The 17,340-nt window shown below is 39.5% G+C and overlaps 2 protein-coding genes across 2 annotated transcripts in view; one reads left to right on the top strand and one right to left on the bottom strand.

Annotated features, from left to right (window-relative positions):
• The window catches only part of LOC127916588 (zinc finger CCHC domain-containing protein 3-like), a 128,852-nt gene that overhangs the window by 107,688 nt on the left and 3,824 nt on the right, over positions 1 to 17,340 (bottom strand). The window lies entirely within an intron of this gene.
• LOC127916581 (zinc finger protein ZFP2-like) lies at positions 6,378 to 15,955 on the top strand. Its single transcript, XM_052498866.1, has 2 exons — positions 6,378 to 6,928; positions 12,313 to 15,955. The coding sequence occupies exons 1-2, from the start codon at positions 6,625 to 6,627 to the stop codon at positions 13,698 to 13,700; spliced, it is 1,692 nt and encodes a 563-aa protein (XP_052354826.1). The 5' UTR covers positions 6,378 to 6,624; the 3' UTR covers positions 13,701 to 15,955.

Consider the following 17,340-nt stretch of genomic DNA (forward strand, 5'->3'; position numbering starts at 1 on the left):
GGGTTATGAACTAACAGGTATAAATGATGGGTTGTTTATTAACAGGTATAAATGATTTGTTATGAACTAACAGGTATAAATGATGGGTTATGAACTAACATGTATAAATTATGGATTATAAATTATGGGTTATGAATGAACAGGTATGAATGATGGGTTATGAACTAACAGGTATAAATGATGGGTTATAAATTAACTGGTATAAATGATGGGTTGTTGATTAACAGGTACAAATGATGGGTTATCAATTATGGGTTATGAATTAACAAGTATGAATGATGGGTTATGAACTAACAGGTATAAATTATGGGTTATGAATTAACAGGTATAAATGATGGGTAATGAACTAACATGTATAAATTATGGATTATAAATTATGGGTTATGAATTAACAGGTATAAATGATGGGTTATGAATTAACAGGTATAAATGATGGGTTATGAACTAACAGGTATAAATTATGGATTATAAATGATGGGTTATGAATTATGGGTTATGATTTAACAGGTATGAATTATGGGTTATGAACTAACATGTATAAATGATGGGTTATGAACTAACAGGTATAAATGATGGGTTATGAATTAACAGGTATGAATGATGGGTTATGAATTAACAGCAACTCTATCAATAACAAGATTATCATCATTAGCTAAATGATTGGATCGAACTTACAAAAAAATATTTTCCAAGACTGAAGCGTGACGAGAAATAACTACATTGAAAGACCTGCACCGAACAAATTCTCTACTTCCTGTTTGCGTAGTCTTTCTAAGTACCAGAAAGCTCCACTAGGGGGCAAATAACACCATTGAACACAATGAAAATCCAATTTAACCATTGTAATAAAATAATATGTTACCTTCTAACAGGATGGCAGCACACTGACTATTTTAGCAGTATCAGTCTCTGGTCAGGATTTGTCTTCGTCGCTGTCTGAGTCAGATTTTAGGCACCTCTCTCCCTTTTCCTTTTTGCCCCCCTGTCCCTGTGGTTTTTCTTTACAATAGCGGCTCTGATGTCCTTTTTTTTTTTACAATATCCACATGGAGCCTCGCATTCCCTGGCGAAATGTCCGTTTTGATTACAATTATAACATTTTAGCTCACCTTTACCCCCTTTACCTGACGTTCCCTTTCTATCTGCCCCCGTCCTGCTCTCTCTGTTCTTACCTCCAGTTGCTTTATCTTCTAGTACTGCCATTAAAAACTCATCTTTCCTATTCTCTTTTTTTCCTTTTTTCTGTCTGTCCGTGATGTTCGTGGTGGACGCATATCTTTTTACCTCTGCGAGAGTTGCCAACCCCCACCCCACTAAGTTCTTTTCACCCCCTTACTGATTCCAGTTAATAAGGCTATTTTTAGTTGCTGATGATAAGGAGTATTTTGATCCCCCCCCCGGGATGGTTCTGGCGTACCACTGTTGGCATTAAATACATCTTTTAAACGTTCTAGGTACTGACTGACTGTCTCATTTTCTCCCTGTCTACATTCAGTAACCTTAGAGAAGTCGGCATGTCGATGGTAATGTTCAGTTAGGTTATCGCATAGTTCTGTAATTTTTGTTCTGAATGGCTCCCCAAGTCCCACGCTCCACTGTATAATGTCCCCATCATTCCCCGTTGGCACCCAGGCTCCGCACACAGGAAACCAATCCTTTCCCACTATGGTTCTAACTGCTCTTTCCACCACCCCTGTGTTTAGCCTGAAACTGGTCGCTAGTCCGTTTAGATCTCTCTCAAAACCTGCCATTCCTGTTTTAGGGTGTGAAATTCCTTCTACTGCCTTTTCTACGTCCCTCTTTGTCCAGGGTCGATAGACCCGAACAGTAGGTTTGTTGCCCTCCATCCCAGCTTGGGGGTTGGGTAGCTCTATCAGGGGAAACTGCTCTTCTCTCTCTGCACTGTCTTCTTCCCTGCTATAATATACAGGAAATCTCTCCTATGCCTTGGTCTATTTTTCTCTCCTATATCAGAGGTTTTTCTGAGTAGTCCTGATCGGTTCTGATTCGGTGAAGGTGTCTGATATTTTTCCCTCCCCGACCTATCTTCCTCTTTCACTGTCTGAGTCTCTACCAATGCCCTTTCCATCTGCACCTTCCTCAATACTGCCCTAATCAGTTCCTGCTCTCTCTCCGTGCCTTTCTTTCCCTCCGGACTCACACCATCCGCTCCCAGATCATAAACTGGGGCAGGCTCAGCACCTCATCATCGGGATTATCTCTGTAAGCCTGGTCTACTAGAGAAGGATATAGTTTTTGATCCCCACCCCAACCCAATTGGCCACTTTTTCCAGCTGTGGGAGCGGAGGGCAGAGTATCTTGGCTCTTTACGTCTTTCTTTTTTCTATCCCCTTCCACTCTTTTTCTGGCTTCCGAAAGCCAGACCCTGGCTGTATATAAGCCTTGTTTATTCTGCTTCTGCATGTCCTTGCCACATTCCTTATGTATCTGTTTTATAAGAAATTCTAACTTTTCAACATCTAGATGCCCATCAAAACCATACCTTTTTTCCATTTTAAGCAGAAATCAATATTCCTTCTGTTTCTGCTCCATATAACGGTAATCTCCCGTCCAGTCCGGGACCTCCTTGGAGGATTTGCTACCATGTTTAATAAATCCTTGCCACTCCTAGTAGCTATGGTATTTATCACTATCTATGTGTATATATTTCTATGACCTATGTATGTGTATTTATCGTTACATAGTTATTTTAGTTGCTCTTCTGTCTGACTATGTGTGTGTCTCTTTAATGATAATCAATGTGTATGGGATTCTATATTTATTTCTCCTTTCTGGAAACTTCGTCAATAGATTTGACTTTTGATCGGACATTACATTTCACCCATATAATATTCTCCTTGGGACTTTCAACGTTAATATCTCATATCTCACTACTCTAGACTAGGTTTCCCTCTCCTCCTCTTTGGATATTCATTTTTCTGTTCGCCTAGAATTACCCTGCCTTCTCACCAAGCCTAATTTATCCTCACCTGTTTTAATATATCTATCTTCTACTTTTCATAGTCAGACTACTTCCCATATACAGATAGACTACTTAGGTTAAAACTTTATTTAGGTATGTCTTTTGAATTAATGGCTCTCCTATTTGTACAGAACGACCGTCCTATCTAACAACACTTATTATATCCCACCCTTAATAATCCTTCGACTTGCAAAACCAGGATCTATTAAGTTCTAGATTATTTATGGTAGTGCACCTTACCACGGGTAATTTCAGACCTGTTTCCTTCCTATCGATTTTGGTTAAAACACAAAGTAGAAACCCATTGTATTTGTTCAGAATATTCAAGCACCTATCATTGATTAAATCCAAACTCCTTTAGAACATTCAATCAAAAATATCTTAAATAATTCCTCCCAAATTCGAGAATAAAGGCTACTGACCTTGCTGCCGACTGGGAAAAGCACTGTTCGTTGGATCTAGTCACCGTCCCTGTCGGTCTGGGGTGTACACATGCCTGGTCTTTTCCCTCAATTCAGAGGCCAGGTCTTAAATACCAGACCCGCTCGTGCACGATTTTCGGTGTACGACCTTCAGATGGCAGAGATGGGTATTTAGTTCCGGTGTTCGAAGTGTCAGGATTTGGCCAGGGTTGTTCCGGTTTTTGGTCACTCGATGCCCCAATTGTGCTTTTTGACCTTTTGTTTTCCCTTGATCCCCATTATTATTTGCACCTGTGCCTCGTTTCCCCTGATTGTATTTAAACCCTTAGTTTTCCTCAGTTCTTTGCTCTGTGTTTGTATGTTAGCACCCAGCCCTAGTATTCTGTGAACTCTTGTTGATCCCGGTGGACTCTCTTGTGGAATTCTGTTTTTTGTTCTTGTTTATTTATTTTTGAGTACCTTTAGAGGCTTTTTATGCTATACCTACCACCTTGTGGATTTACCTTTTGGTCTTGAAGGATTACCTTTGTTCTTGTGGAATTCCTTTTGAAGTTGTGGAGTTACATGTTTTCCTGAAGGACTTCACTTTTTACTTCATTAAATACACCGTCTCAAGTACTGCTGTGTCTGCCTCATCTTCTGGGTTCCGCCGACTATTCGTGGCTCAGTTGGTTAAGTGACTGTTTCTCACTCCGGAGACCCGGGTTCGTAACCGGGTCCTGACACGAAGGACCAATTGTTACAGGAATTATATTCCTCTATGTTTTAATACCCAATTAAAATAATACCCAATTAAAACACTGTCAATTCCTAAGAATTTGTAAACCTCTTATTTGTATAAAATGGACAGAGACCAGTCTCAAATATCAACCAGCTGCGTTTATTCTCGAGAGTACTGAACATGATACAGTTTACCACAGGTTATAAACTGAAGATGACGTCATTCGTTTTCGTATTACCCCGTCTCATCTCCGCTCCAGTATAATGGCTGTATGGTTCTCAAGACAGATATTTTATGACCAGAGCCCAGGTCTGCCTGTGTAGATAAGCATTCTAGCCAGTCTAGCAATAAGTTCATTCATTCTACCAAGGAACAGACAGTCATTGTTCTATTTTTTGATTATATTTACACACATTATATTCAGTACTAGGATTAAAAAGAAAATTCATACATATACAGTAACATAATAGTATTCTGATTAGTCAGTCCTGATTGAAATGTATACATAATTAGTCATTATTGATACAAATTCCATTAACACTAATACTAATACCCTACACCATGTAGCTAATACTTATACCCTACACCCTATAGCTAATACTAATTCTAAATGAGCTAATATAGCTCATACTAATACTAATAGCCTACACTATAGCTAATACTAATACCCTACACCCTATAGCTAGTACTAATACTAGTACCATATACCCTATTGCTAATACAAATACTAATACCATACACCCTTTAGCTAATACTAATACTAATACCCTACACCCTATAGCTAATACTAATACCCTACACCCTATAGCTAATACTAATACTTTACATCCTATAGCTAATGCTAATACCCTACACACTATAGCTAATACTAATACTAATACCATACACCCTACAGCTAATACTAATACCCGACACACAAAAGCTAATACTAATAATAATAGCCTATAGCTGATACTGATACTAATACCCTACATCCTATAGCTAATATTAATACCATACACCCTATAACTAAAACTAATATCATACACCCTGTAGCTAATACTAATACACTACACATTATAGCCAATACTATTACCTACTACCCTAGAGATAATACTAATACTAATACCCCACACCCTATAGCTAATACTAATACTAAAACCCTACACACTATAGCTAATACTAATACCTAATACCCTACACCCTATAGCTAATACTAATATCATACACCCTATAGCTAATACTAATACCCGATACCCTACAACCTATTGCTAATACTAATACCAACACCCTACACCCTATAGTTAACACTAATACTAATACCCTACACCCTAATGCACTGTATACCCCTAATTCACTGTATACCCCTTTCTACCACTGGCAGAGTTTTCTACCGCTGGGGGAGTGTTCTACCGCTGGCAGAGTGTTGGCAGACTTTTCTATCGCTGGCAGACTTTTCTACCATTGGCAGTTTTGTACACAGTCAGGTGATTCGTGGTATAGAAAAATCCAATCTTAGGAGAGTACATGGGAGGCACTATATCTGCAGGTGTCTATCCTATCAAAACCACTGATACAGGTGCCCCTCCACCCTCTGGTGGGATGGATCATGTCTACAGAGAAACCTAGATTCAAATACTTAGATGTGTGTGTATTGGGTATATGTTGTGAAATTGTTAGATATTACTTGTTAGATATTTTTGCACCGTCGGAGCTAGAAACACAAGTATTTCACTACATCCGCAATAATATCTGCTTAACATGTTTATGTGACCAATAAAATATGATTTGATTTTCATTTTAAATAAATGTCCTATTTATCAAAGGTGTTTTTGGCTGGGGTCAAAATGACTCCAAAGGATTTTAATTTGTTAAAAGTTCATTTTGATACAGAAACACTAAACCATGATTTAGATTTTATTAAGAACAAGTTGATTGACAAAGTCATGAAAAATTGGAAGAATTTAATAAACCACATTTTTGGCGATGATAAAAGATATGCCTCTGGGGTCAAAATGACCCATGTCAGAAATATAGTTAAATGTAAATATGTAGTGGGTGTAAAGTTTGTTTTAAATTCTCACTCATTAAACATGAATCAATCAACACATGCTTCTCTTTGAACGACTTAATATAATATTAAAGTTTTATGAAGCAAATGAAAAATAAACGTTTGGTTCCTCAACTGCGTTGCCAACTCCAGTCAGCAGATGGCAATGTGTGTATTTTAGGTTCAGGCGATGCTGCCAGTGAGACGTGTAATCTAGTGGAAGGGACGCTCGTTCAACAACAACAGCTGGTCAGACACCTCGGTAGCTTTCTAGCAAACATAGCTACAACATTCATGATTTTTACACTTTGTTGGTGTATATTAGTCGCTGTGTTTTAAACAGACTTCTGTCATGTGTACTTGTTGGCCCATTTAATTATATATTTACGTTGTTTGTCAGCTAGCTGGTTTGCTAAGTTAACTTAGAACTAGGCTAGTCGCTAATGCTAGCGAGCTAACATCCTCGAACATGAGTTCACTAAGCTACTCTCCTGTTAAAGAGGAGGTCTGCTGGACGGAGAAAGAAGCTCTCGTGAAAGAGGAGGAGGAAGAGAAGGCTGTTACAATACAAAAACAAGTAGAGGGTGAGGCTGTTACAGTGAAAGAAGAAGAGAAAGACGTTTCAGTGAAAGAAGAGGAAGACTCGTTCAGAGTGAAAGAGGAGGAGGATGTTACAGTAAAAGAAGAGGAGGAAGCCGTTTTGGGAGTGAAAGAGGAGGAGATGACTGTCAAATTGGAAGAAGAAGAGGAGGTTGGAGATCTGTTTAACACCAGTAAGTACCATCTCTGCAGTCGTTGAACCAATATGCAGTAAAGGGGTTCTACACTTTAATGTTGCTCTGTAGGAATGGCTGAAGCTACACTGTAACGTTTAGAACATCAAGAGTGGACCATCAACAAAACGTTAACAATTGATCAAATGCATCCAATGACAATGCCTGAAATACTATAGTCCTCAATATCTCCTATTAGATTAGCCCAAGATGTACTCTTAAAGGGCCAATCAGTAGTTGTTACATCCATTTAGGGACTTGTACATTAATGATATGTACCCATTGTTTCTTGAAGAAATCACTTATTAATGCCTCATGAGCATAGTTCAACTGTCGTACCCCATCAACCTAAAATATTAGTTTTTTTTCTGTTATTAGTCAGCTAGCGTGCTGGTTAAGTTAGCACTAGCCTAGTTAGCTAACATCTCCGACCATGAGGTCACTAAGCTACTCACCTTCTGCTAGAGAAGAGGTCTGCTGGACAGAGAAATAAGCTCTCGAGGAAGAGGGGGCTGTTAGTGAAAGAAGAAGAGAAAGATCTTTCAGTGAAAGAATAAGAATACCCTTTCAGAGAGAAAGAGGAGGAGGATGTTACAGTAAAAGAAGAGGAGGCCAGTTCCAGTTCTCTGCTGCCAATGACTGGAACGAACTGCAAAAGTAACTGAAGCTGGAGACTCATATCTCCCTCACTGGCTTTAAGCAGCAACTGTCAGAGCAGCTCACAGATCACTGCACATGTACACTGAACATCTGTAAATAGCCCATCCAACTACCCCATCCCCATACTGTTATTTATTTATTTATTTATTTTGCTCCTTTGCACCCCAGTGTCTCTACTTGCACATTCATCTTCCGCACATCTATCACTCCAGTGTTTAATTGTTATATTGTAATTACTTCGCTACTATGGCCTATTTATTGCCTTTACCTCCCTTCTTACCTTATTTGCACACACTGTATATAGAATTTTTCTATTGTATTATTGACTGGCGGTTTGTTTACTCCATGTGTAACTCTGTGTTGTTTGTGTCGCACTGCTTTGCTTTATCTTGGCCAGGTCACAGTTGTAAATGAGAACTTGTTCTCAACTAGCCTACCTGGTTAAATAAAGGTGTTTTTTTTTTAAAGACCAGCCTTTCAAAGCACTTCAGGGCAACAGATGTGAGTGCTACCCGACGGTAGTAATTTAGGAAGGTTACCTTAGTGCACTTGAATGCTTGAAACATGTTGGTATTACAGACTCAGACAGGGAGAGGTTGAAAATGTCAGTAAAGACACTTGCCAGTTGGTCAGCACATGCTCGGAGTATGGTGGTAATGGTAATTACAGATGGTAATCCATCTGGCCCCGCGGCCTTGTGAATGTTGACCTGTTTAAAGGTCTTACTCACATCGGCTGCGGAGAGCCTGATCACACAGTTGTCCGGAACAGCTGATGCTCTCATGCATGATTCAGTGTTACTTGCCTTGAAGTGAACAGTGATCTAGCTCACCTGGTAGGCTCGTGTCAGTGGGCAGCTCGCGGCTGTGCTTCCCTTTGTAGTCTGTAATGGATTGCAAACTCTGCCGCATCCGATGAGCGTTGGAGCCGGTGTAATACGATTCAATCTTAGTCCTGTATTTACCCTTTGCCTGTTTGCTGGTTCATCGGAGGGCATAACAGGATTTCTTATAAGCTTCCGGGTTAGAGTCCCACTCCTTGAAAGCGGCAGCTATACCCTTTGGCTCAGTGCAGTTGTTACCTGTAATCAATGGCTTCTGGTTGGTGTATGTACATATGGTGAGGATGAGGATGATGTCATCAATGCACTCATTGGTTAACCCAGTGATTGATGTGGTGGGCTCCTCAATGCCAATCGAAGAATCCCGGAACATTTTCCAGTCTGTGCTAGCAAAACAATCCTGTAGCTTGAGAACTTTTTTTACTGGTGCTATTCACTGGTGCTTCCTGCTTTAGTTTTTGCTTGTAAGCAGGAATCAGGAGGATAGAATTATGGTCTAATTTGCCAAATGAAGGGCAAGGGAGAGCTTTGTACGATGCTGTGTCTCTGTGTGTGGAGTGAAGGTGGTCTAGAGTTTTTGTGACATGCTGGTGGAAATGAAGAAAAAACAGATTTGAGTTTCCCGGCACCACGTGTTGTCCTGTTTGCTTTTGGCCATATACAGCTCATTGAGTGCTGTCTTAGTGCCAGCATCGGTTTGTGGTGGTATATAGACAGCTCCGAAAAATACAGATGAAAACTCTCTTGCTAAATAGTGTAGTCTACAGCTTATCATGAGGTTCTCTACCTCAGGCGAGCAAAAACCTTGAAACTTCCTTAGATTTTGTGCCCCAGCTGTTGTTTACAAATATACATACAGTGGCAAGAAAAAGTATGTGAACCCTTTTTAATTACCTGGATTTCTGCATAAATGGGTCATAAATTTTGATCTGATCTTCGTCTAAGTCACAACAATAGACAAACACAGTCTGTTTAAACTAATAACACACAAACAATTATACGTTTTCATATCTTTATTGAAAACACTGTGTAAACATTCACAATGCAGGGTGGGAGAAGTATGTGAACCCTTGGATTTAATAACTGGTTGACCCTCTTTTGGCAGCTATAACCTCAATCAAACATTTTCTGTAGTTGGTGATCAGACCTGCACAACGGACAGGAAGAATTTTGGACCATTCCTCTTTACAAAACTGTTTCAGTTCAGCAATATTCTTGGGATGTCTGGTGTGTACCGCTCTCTTGAGGTCATGCCTTGCATCTCAATCGGGTTGAGGTCAGCACTTTGCCTGGACCACTCCGGAAGCTTTCTTCTGTTGAAACCATTCTGTTGTTGATTTACTTCTGTGTTTTGAGTCGTTGTCCTGTTGCATTACCCAATTTCTGTTGCTTCAATTGGCACACAGAGAGCCTTACATTCTCCTGCATAATGTCTTGATAAACTTGGGAATTAGTTTTTCCGTCGACGATAGCAAGCTGCCCAGGTCCTGAGGCAGCAAAGCAGCCCCAAACCATGATGCACCCTCCACCATACTTTACAGTTGGCATAAGTTTTTTTATGTGTTTTTTTTCTCCACACATAGTGTTGTGTGTTCCTTGCAAACAACTCAACTGTAGTTTCATCTGTCCACATAATATTTTGCCAGTAGCGCTGTGGAACATCCAGGTGCACTTTTGCAAACTTCAGACGTGCAGCAATGTATTCTTTTTTTTGGACAGCAGTGGCTTCTTCCGTAGTGTCCTCCTATGAACACCATTCTTGTTTTGTGTTTTACATATCGTAGACTCCTCAACAGAGATGTTAACATGTTCCAGAGATTACTGTAAATCTTTGGTTGACACTCTAGGATACTTCTTAACCTCATTGAGCATTCTGCTCTGTGCTCTTGCAGTCATCTTTGCAGTATGGCCACTCCTAGGGAGAGTAGCAACAGTGCTGAACTTTCTCCATTTATAGACAATTTGTCTTACCGTGGACTGATGAACATCAAGGACCTGCCTTGTTGATAGTGCTGTTAAGGCAGAGCAGCACTTTATTATTGACTCCGCCCATGACAGTTTTACAATCCAGGGTTACACAAAACAGTTTAGTCACCTCAACTTGCTCAATTTCCACATTATTCATTACAATATTTAGTTGAGGTTTAGAGTTTAGTGAATGATTTGTACAACGCTTTTAGTTGTTCAAATATTTAGGACTAACTTATTCCTTGCCACATTCTGAAACTAGCTGCAGCTCTTTGTTAAGTGTTGCTGTCATTTTAGTTGCTGTGGTAGCTGGCGTGTATAGTGTTGAGTCATCCTCATACATAGACACACTGACTTTACTCAAAGTCAGTGGCATGTTTTTAATAAAGATTTTAAAAAGTAAGGGGCCTAGACAGCTGCCCTGGGGAATTCCTGATTCTACTTGGATTTTTTTGGAGAGGCTTCCATTTAAGAACATCCTCTGTGTTCTGTTAGACAGGTAACTCTTTATCCACAATATAGCAGGGGTTATAAACCCATAACACGTAAGTTTATCCACCAACAGGCTATGATCGATAATGTCAAAAGCCGCACTGAAGTCTAACAAAACAACCCCCACAATCTTTTTATCATCAATTTCTCTCTGCCAGTCATCGGTCATTTGTGTAAGTGCTTGTTCAATGTCTGTAATCATGTTCGAGTGTGGCCTGATATCATTGGTTAATTTACAGATATAAATATAACATATAAAAACATAAATGGATAGCATACGGTCATAGATACAATTTGGCTCCATAGACCTCCAAACATTTACAATGAATAGCAATATTACAATAATGGCTACGTTGAGACCGACGGGAGCAAGGCTCTTTAAATTAAAGATCCAGGCAGCCTCTCGTTTTAACAATACATTGTCGAGCAAGGCTCTTTAAATTAAAGATCCAGGCAGCCTCTCGTTTTAACAATACATTGTCGAGGTCACCCCCTCTCCTGTATTCAGATCTCTGAAATGCGCTCTAACAACGTAACATTTAGTGTCTCCTTATATTACGCTGGGAAAACAGTTTATGGGGCACAGAAATCCTAAATAATTTCAGTGTTTGCTAAATCCAATGGTTTTACCTGAGAGTCACGTTAACTTTATTGACAACCCCCAAATGGATGCTGTCATTAATGTGGTTCTTCAATAATTACTCATAATTCTTAATATTGTAGCTGTTTAGTTACAGTCACGTTCAACTATCATCAGCTGATCCAGGAAATTATTTTCTGAATGCCAGTCAAATGACAAACATCATGACATGCAACAACAACCAAAGTGCTTCTTCATTCATTACTCTGGTAAAGACAGTTATGCCGTGCTCCACTTTGGATCCAACACCCTAACGAATTGATGTTATTGTCAGCTTGATTTACAGTAGGGTCTCGTTAGTCAGTTTGGACACAGAGATACGTAGTTCATAATGTGTATAGAACTGTTCCTTGATGGATAGGCTATTGTACACACACAGCTATTTTCTTATTCAGAACATTTAGAATGACAGCACATTACAGAGTAACCTAGTGGGATTATTCACAAAATTATCTGGTAATCAGGTTATGAAATGTCATGACAGACATTTTAGTTTCCATGTTTCACCTGAAATATTAAATGATATATAGTCCTAGGTCTATGGTGTTGTTAGGTGAAGTTATGTGTCCTACAGTAGTTATCTATGTTATTACTATTGTCAAAATAAAATAAAATGACTATTTATTGTTGCTCTCTTGACTGTCTTAATTGTCAAGATTTAAGATGTAATTTGTTGTACAACTTCATGTGTATGCTCTGGGCATCACCTTTTACCTCAAATAAACAGTGGAGTTCTGCTCATGTGGGACTTTAACCATCTGTCTGACTTTGTCGTTCACACAGGAGAGAGATGTGACTGTCGTGGATTCTCTTGGGAGCCTCAACTACATCGTGATGCTAACGAGGCAGAGAAGATTCTTTCCAGATCAGAACACCTCAAGAAACCCCAGCAGAGACTCACAGGGAAGAAGCCTCACTGCTGCTCTGACTGTGGGAAACATTGCAAATGTTCATCAGAACTAAAAATACACCAGCGAGTACACACAGGAGAGAAGCCTTATAGCTGTGATCAATGTGGGAAGAGTTTTACTACGTCTTCCAATCTGACTAAACACCAGAGAAGACACACAAAAGAGAAGCCTTATAGCTGTACTCAATGTGGGAAGAGTTTTGTTATGTCTAACTATCTGACTTTACACCAGAGAACACACACAGGAGAGAAATCTTATAGCTGTGATCAATGTGGGAAGAGTTATGTTACATCTAGCTCTCTGAAGGTACACCAGAGAACTCACACAGGAGAGAAACCATTTAGCTGTACTCAATGTGGGAAGACTTTTACTACATCAAGCTCTCTGAAGGCACACCAGAGGACACACACTGGAGAGAAACTTTATAGCTGTAATCAATGTGGGAAAAGTTTTACTCGGTCAAGCTCCCTGATCATGCACCAGAGAACACACACAGGAGAGAAACCATATAGCTGTAATCATTGTGGGAAGAGTTTTACTCAGCCAAATGGACTGATATTACACAAGCGGACACACACAGGAGAGAAACCATATAGTTGTACTCAATGTGGGAAGAGTTTTATTCAGGCAAGCTGCCTGAAAGTACACCTGAGAACACACACAGGAGAGAAACCGTACCACTGCTCTGACTGCGGAAAAAGTTTTATTAGCTTAAGTGATTTAAAATCACACCAGAGAACACACACAGGAGAGAAACCACCATATAGCTGTACTCAATGTGGGAAGAGTTTTATTCAGTCAAGCTCCCTGATAGTGCACCAGAGAATACACACAGGAGAGAAACCTTATAGCTGTACTAAATGTGAGAAGAGTTTTACTCAGGCAAGCTGCCTGAAAGTACACCTGAGAACACACACAGGAGAGAAACCTTACCACTGCTCTGACTGCGGAAAGAGTTTTGTTAGATCAAGTGATTTAAAATCACACCAGAGAACACACACAGGAGAGAAACCACCATATAGCTGTACTCAATGTGAAAAGAGTTTTAATCAGTCATGCTCCCTGATATCACACCAGAGAACACACACAGGAGAGAAACCTTATAGCTGTACTCAATGTGGGAAGCGTTTTACTCAGTCAAGCGGCCTGATAGCACACCAGAGAACACACACAGGAGAGAAATCTCATAGCTGTCATCAATGTGACAAGAGATACTCTGTTAAAAGATCTCTGATCAAACATCAGAAAATACATACATGAAGGAGTTGTTTTAATAATCTCACAGTGTAGAATGTTTTAACATTGAAGTATGAGTATTTTAATAATGTCACAATGTAGAACCCTAAACGTTTGCCCCATGTTCTATTGATTTCAGCATGATATGGATATTAGCCTCATGGAAAAATACAAGCTCTGACTTGAAAGAGTACTATTTATGTGATTTAACAAAAAGTGAATAACAAAAAAAGAGTTGTGTTGCACTTCCCACATTGGTGACCCACTTGAATCAAAATGCATCACTTCAAAATGTACAAATTGTCCTCTAACCAGTGATGTACACATTATTTCCAGATTCTGTTTGGTTTTCGAGCTGTTAGTTTTAACAGGACATGCAACCTCATCTCCCTCCTCTTGCACAATTGATTTCAACATGATATCGATTTGGTGATGACAAATAAGTGTTGCGTTCCTTTATTTAGCGACCCCTAAATTTAAATGCATCACTCCAAATTGTAGCTGACTCTCTTCTGCAGGTTGTCCTCTCACTAGTGAGATAAAAGATATCTCCCATTTCCATGTTTTTTTTAGTTGTTTTAGTTTCAACAGCACAAACAACCTGATTTCCACCCTCATCGATATCAGTAGTTTATTGCTACTTGTTGGAGATGAGTTTGAATGGGCTCGTTCCAAGTGGTTGTGAGTTCAATAACAAGTGAGTAATAGGAAGAAGACAGTCAGAAGCTAGTGGGGAGAAGAAAAAAAATGTATATTTAAAAAATAAATGGTTGACAGCCAGTAGACACCATGTTTATATTGGTGAAGCATTGTAGTTGATTATAAAGTGAAATGGAAGTTGTTTTCTGTTGGTGGTAAGCATTCTCTTACAGTGTTACAAATGTTTGTTTTTTTATGTTTTGAGGTTGGACTTTAGCACGTCTAGCTCGTTAGCACGTCTAGCTCGTTAGCACGTCTAGCTCGTTAGCACGTAGGACGCACTGATTGGTTTCACCTCGTAAGTCGGTATGTGTTACACCTGTGCTGGTTGTCCATCTCGTTATTGGGAAGGTGTTTCACCTGAGCTGGTCCAGGTTCTACTTAAGAGTGTCTGGCCCCGTCTGTAAGTTTGTTGTGGGTTTTTCTTTTGTTTGCCTCTTCTCGGGCAGATTTAGTGGGTGACTTTTATTTCCCAGTTGTTGTTACTAGTCAACATTCAGTGGACACAGAGCAAAAATGCAAGATTATGTTAATAAAACAGAATAGAGGGTTTTTATAACTATTGTGTCTGTGTGTTCTACTGAGGAAGGGCCTCTGGGAGATAATACTGACAGGAGATTCACAATGTCTTTTGGGTGATAAAACCTAAGAGACCGCATTCCAGGTTATGAGTTAATGCTTCTGTTCTATATGGTACCAGGGAGAGATGACCCCAGGGCCAGACCCTGGTCTCTACAGAAAGGGTACTGTTTTTACAGCAGATACTGTCTGCTGAGAATTATAAATATCTTTCATACAAATCTTAACCTTGTGACCCGTTCTAAACAACTGTTGTTCGTCATGTAGGTTGAAAGGGGTGTTTCTTGGCTGTAAAATACCTTTGTACTTTTGTATCGGGGCTCTCAATGAATCATCTGGGGGTGATTCGTCGACCAGCCATCATTACCGTAGAGCACTCAATTGATTAACTTTATATTTGTGTGTTGTATTGACCTGCTCCCTTATTAATAAGTGAATAAAGGTTTAGTTTAAGAATAATTCTGACTTGTGCGATAAGTTTGTCTTCTCGTTTGATATTAAAAAAATTAACAACCACATTTGGCGATGGGGGATGTGAATCTTGTTGGGGAATAATCAGAATTGGTTGGTAACATAGGTAAGATGTTTTATATTCATCATATGTTTGTTTGTTACTTCTCATCGGAATGTTATTTTTGTATAATACTGTGGCGGGGTTGCAGTATCTGTTCTATGTCAAGACTAAGTTGCTTGGGCCGTGTCTGTGTCTGTGTGCCAGTCAGTGTGTCTCTGATCTTGTCAAGATAGGATGGATTTGATATATGCCTGTTGATATGGAGGATTGGTTTATGGTTCTGAGTTTGAGAAAATAACATAGTTTAGGAGACAAGCTGAACGATAAATTATGCCTATGCTGTCTCACTATGTGTCTTTGCTATAAAGGATCTCAGTTGAAATGTGTGAGGTGCTCTCAGAGAATTCATTGATAGACACTGAATTGATCTGAGAGTCACAGGGTTGTGATAGAGCTCATATAATTAAAGATGGACTTTGATAACTAACTCTGACTTGTGTGTGGTTTGCTCTCATGATTTGGTAAATAGAGGAAATTTCCACGACAATCTTCACTTGGTGACCACTCCTGACGATCTGGGTAAATTGTGCACAAGGGATCTCAGGGAAACCACACTTCGGGAACAGAGCAGATGGACCCACCTTTGATCTGAGAGGCAGTGAGCCGATCTCAAACGTAGTTCAAAAATTAAATATAAAAGTGAGTGAAACAAGTGGAGTTTTTAGAAAAGCCTCATAGGCTCTGAGTGTGTATTCCTGAGTGAGGGGGGCTCCTTGGAGGCGTAAACAGGGCCGAGGCAGTAGGCTCTAAGTGTGTATTCCTGAGTGAGGGGGGCACATTGGAGGTGTAAAGAGGGCCGAGCCAGCTATCTGTGTGAGTTGGATGAAAACTAGAATCTGTGTTTACGAGTTAAGACCATGTATGATATAGTGTAAGGTGAACCTGTATTTGTTTTAAACCTGTAATTTATTTTAAACCTGTAATTGTTCTAAACCTGGATCCCATTTTAGAAATATTGAAAGATGTAAATGTATGAGTTACATTATCCTAGGAACTAACCATGACATAGAAATGTGAAAATATCCCTTTAGGTTAAAATATTGTTGAAAAACAACTAATTGATTAGCTATGTTTGGGAATAGCATTGTGTAACTGCGATATGAGAGTTGTGTGACTGCGATATGAGAGTTGTGTGATTGAGTCTTAATCTGAAGTTTGGGTGGTAACAGAGATCTATATATTTTTTGGGTTCTGCTGGGAGTAAGTTTGGAGAGCTGCTTCGTAGTCCTTGAAAAAGCAAATGGAATGGTTTTCGTGAGTACCTGAGAATTTCTTACGTTTTGTATGGGTTCTTTGAATATATGAAAATATGATAAATTGTATCATCGATTACCAGAGATTTGATAAAGTAATACTGGGAATATAATTAGATACAATTGAAACAACTGATAAATAGACGAACATAGGCTTTGAGCTGGGGGGGGTCTTCCCAGTATGAGAGGAGTTGCTAAATTTATTGAATAAACCTTTCTCTATAAAGTTAGAGTAAACCAAGGGACTGACTAGCTGTTGATGTTGAAGAAGAGTCCCGTCCACTAGATTATACATCACAGTGGCAGAATCACCTGAAAGACTCACATCGCCATCTGCTGACTGGAGTTATCGCAGTTGAGAAAATACTTTCAGACAAAAAGCTAAAAAGCGACTGCCCCTAAAAAACAACGACTCCCTTTGAAAACGGGCGATGTGGCATCAAACATTTATAATAGTGTAAAAATGTACTACAAAGTGTAGCTAAATAGAATAACTTTGGTCATACCCAGTCAGCACGTAACGTCCAAGGACGTCAAATTATGGTCTGTCTGTAGTGGC

Source organism: Oncorhynchus keta, chromosome 37 (assembly GCF_023373465.1).
Source record: "Oncorhynchus keta strain PuntledgeMale-10-30-2019 chromosome 37, Oket_V2, whole genome shotgun sequence".
NCBI lineage: Eukaryota > Metazoa > Chordata > Actinopteri > Salmoniformes > Salmonidae > Oncorhynchus > Oncorhynchus keta.

Coding starts and splice junctions, on each gene's coding strand:
- LOC127916581 (XM_052498866.1), top strand. CDS start 6,625: ATGAGTTCACTAAGCTACTCTCCTGTTAAAGAGGAGGTCTGCTGGACG. Junction 6,929..12,312: donor TGGAGATCTGTTTAACACCA/GTAAGTACCATC, acceptor TCGTTCACACAG/GAGAGAGATGTGACTGTCGT.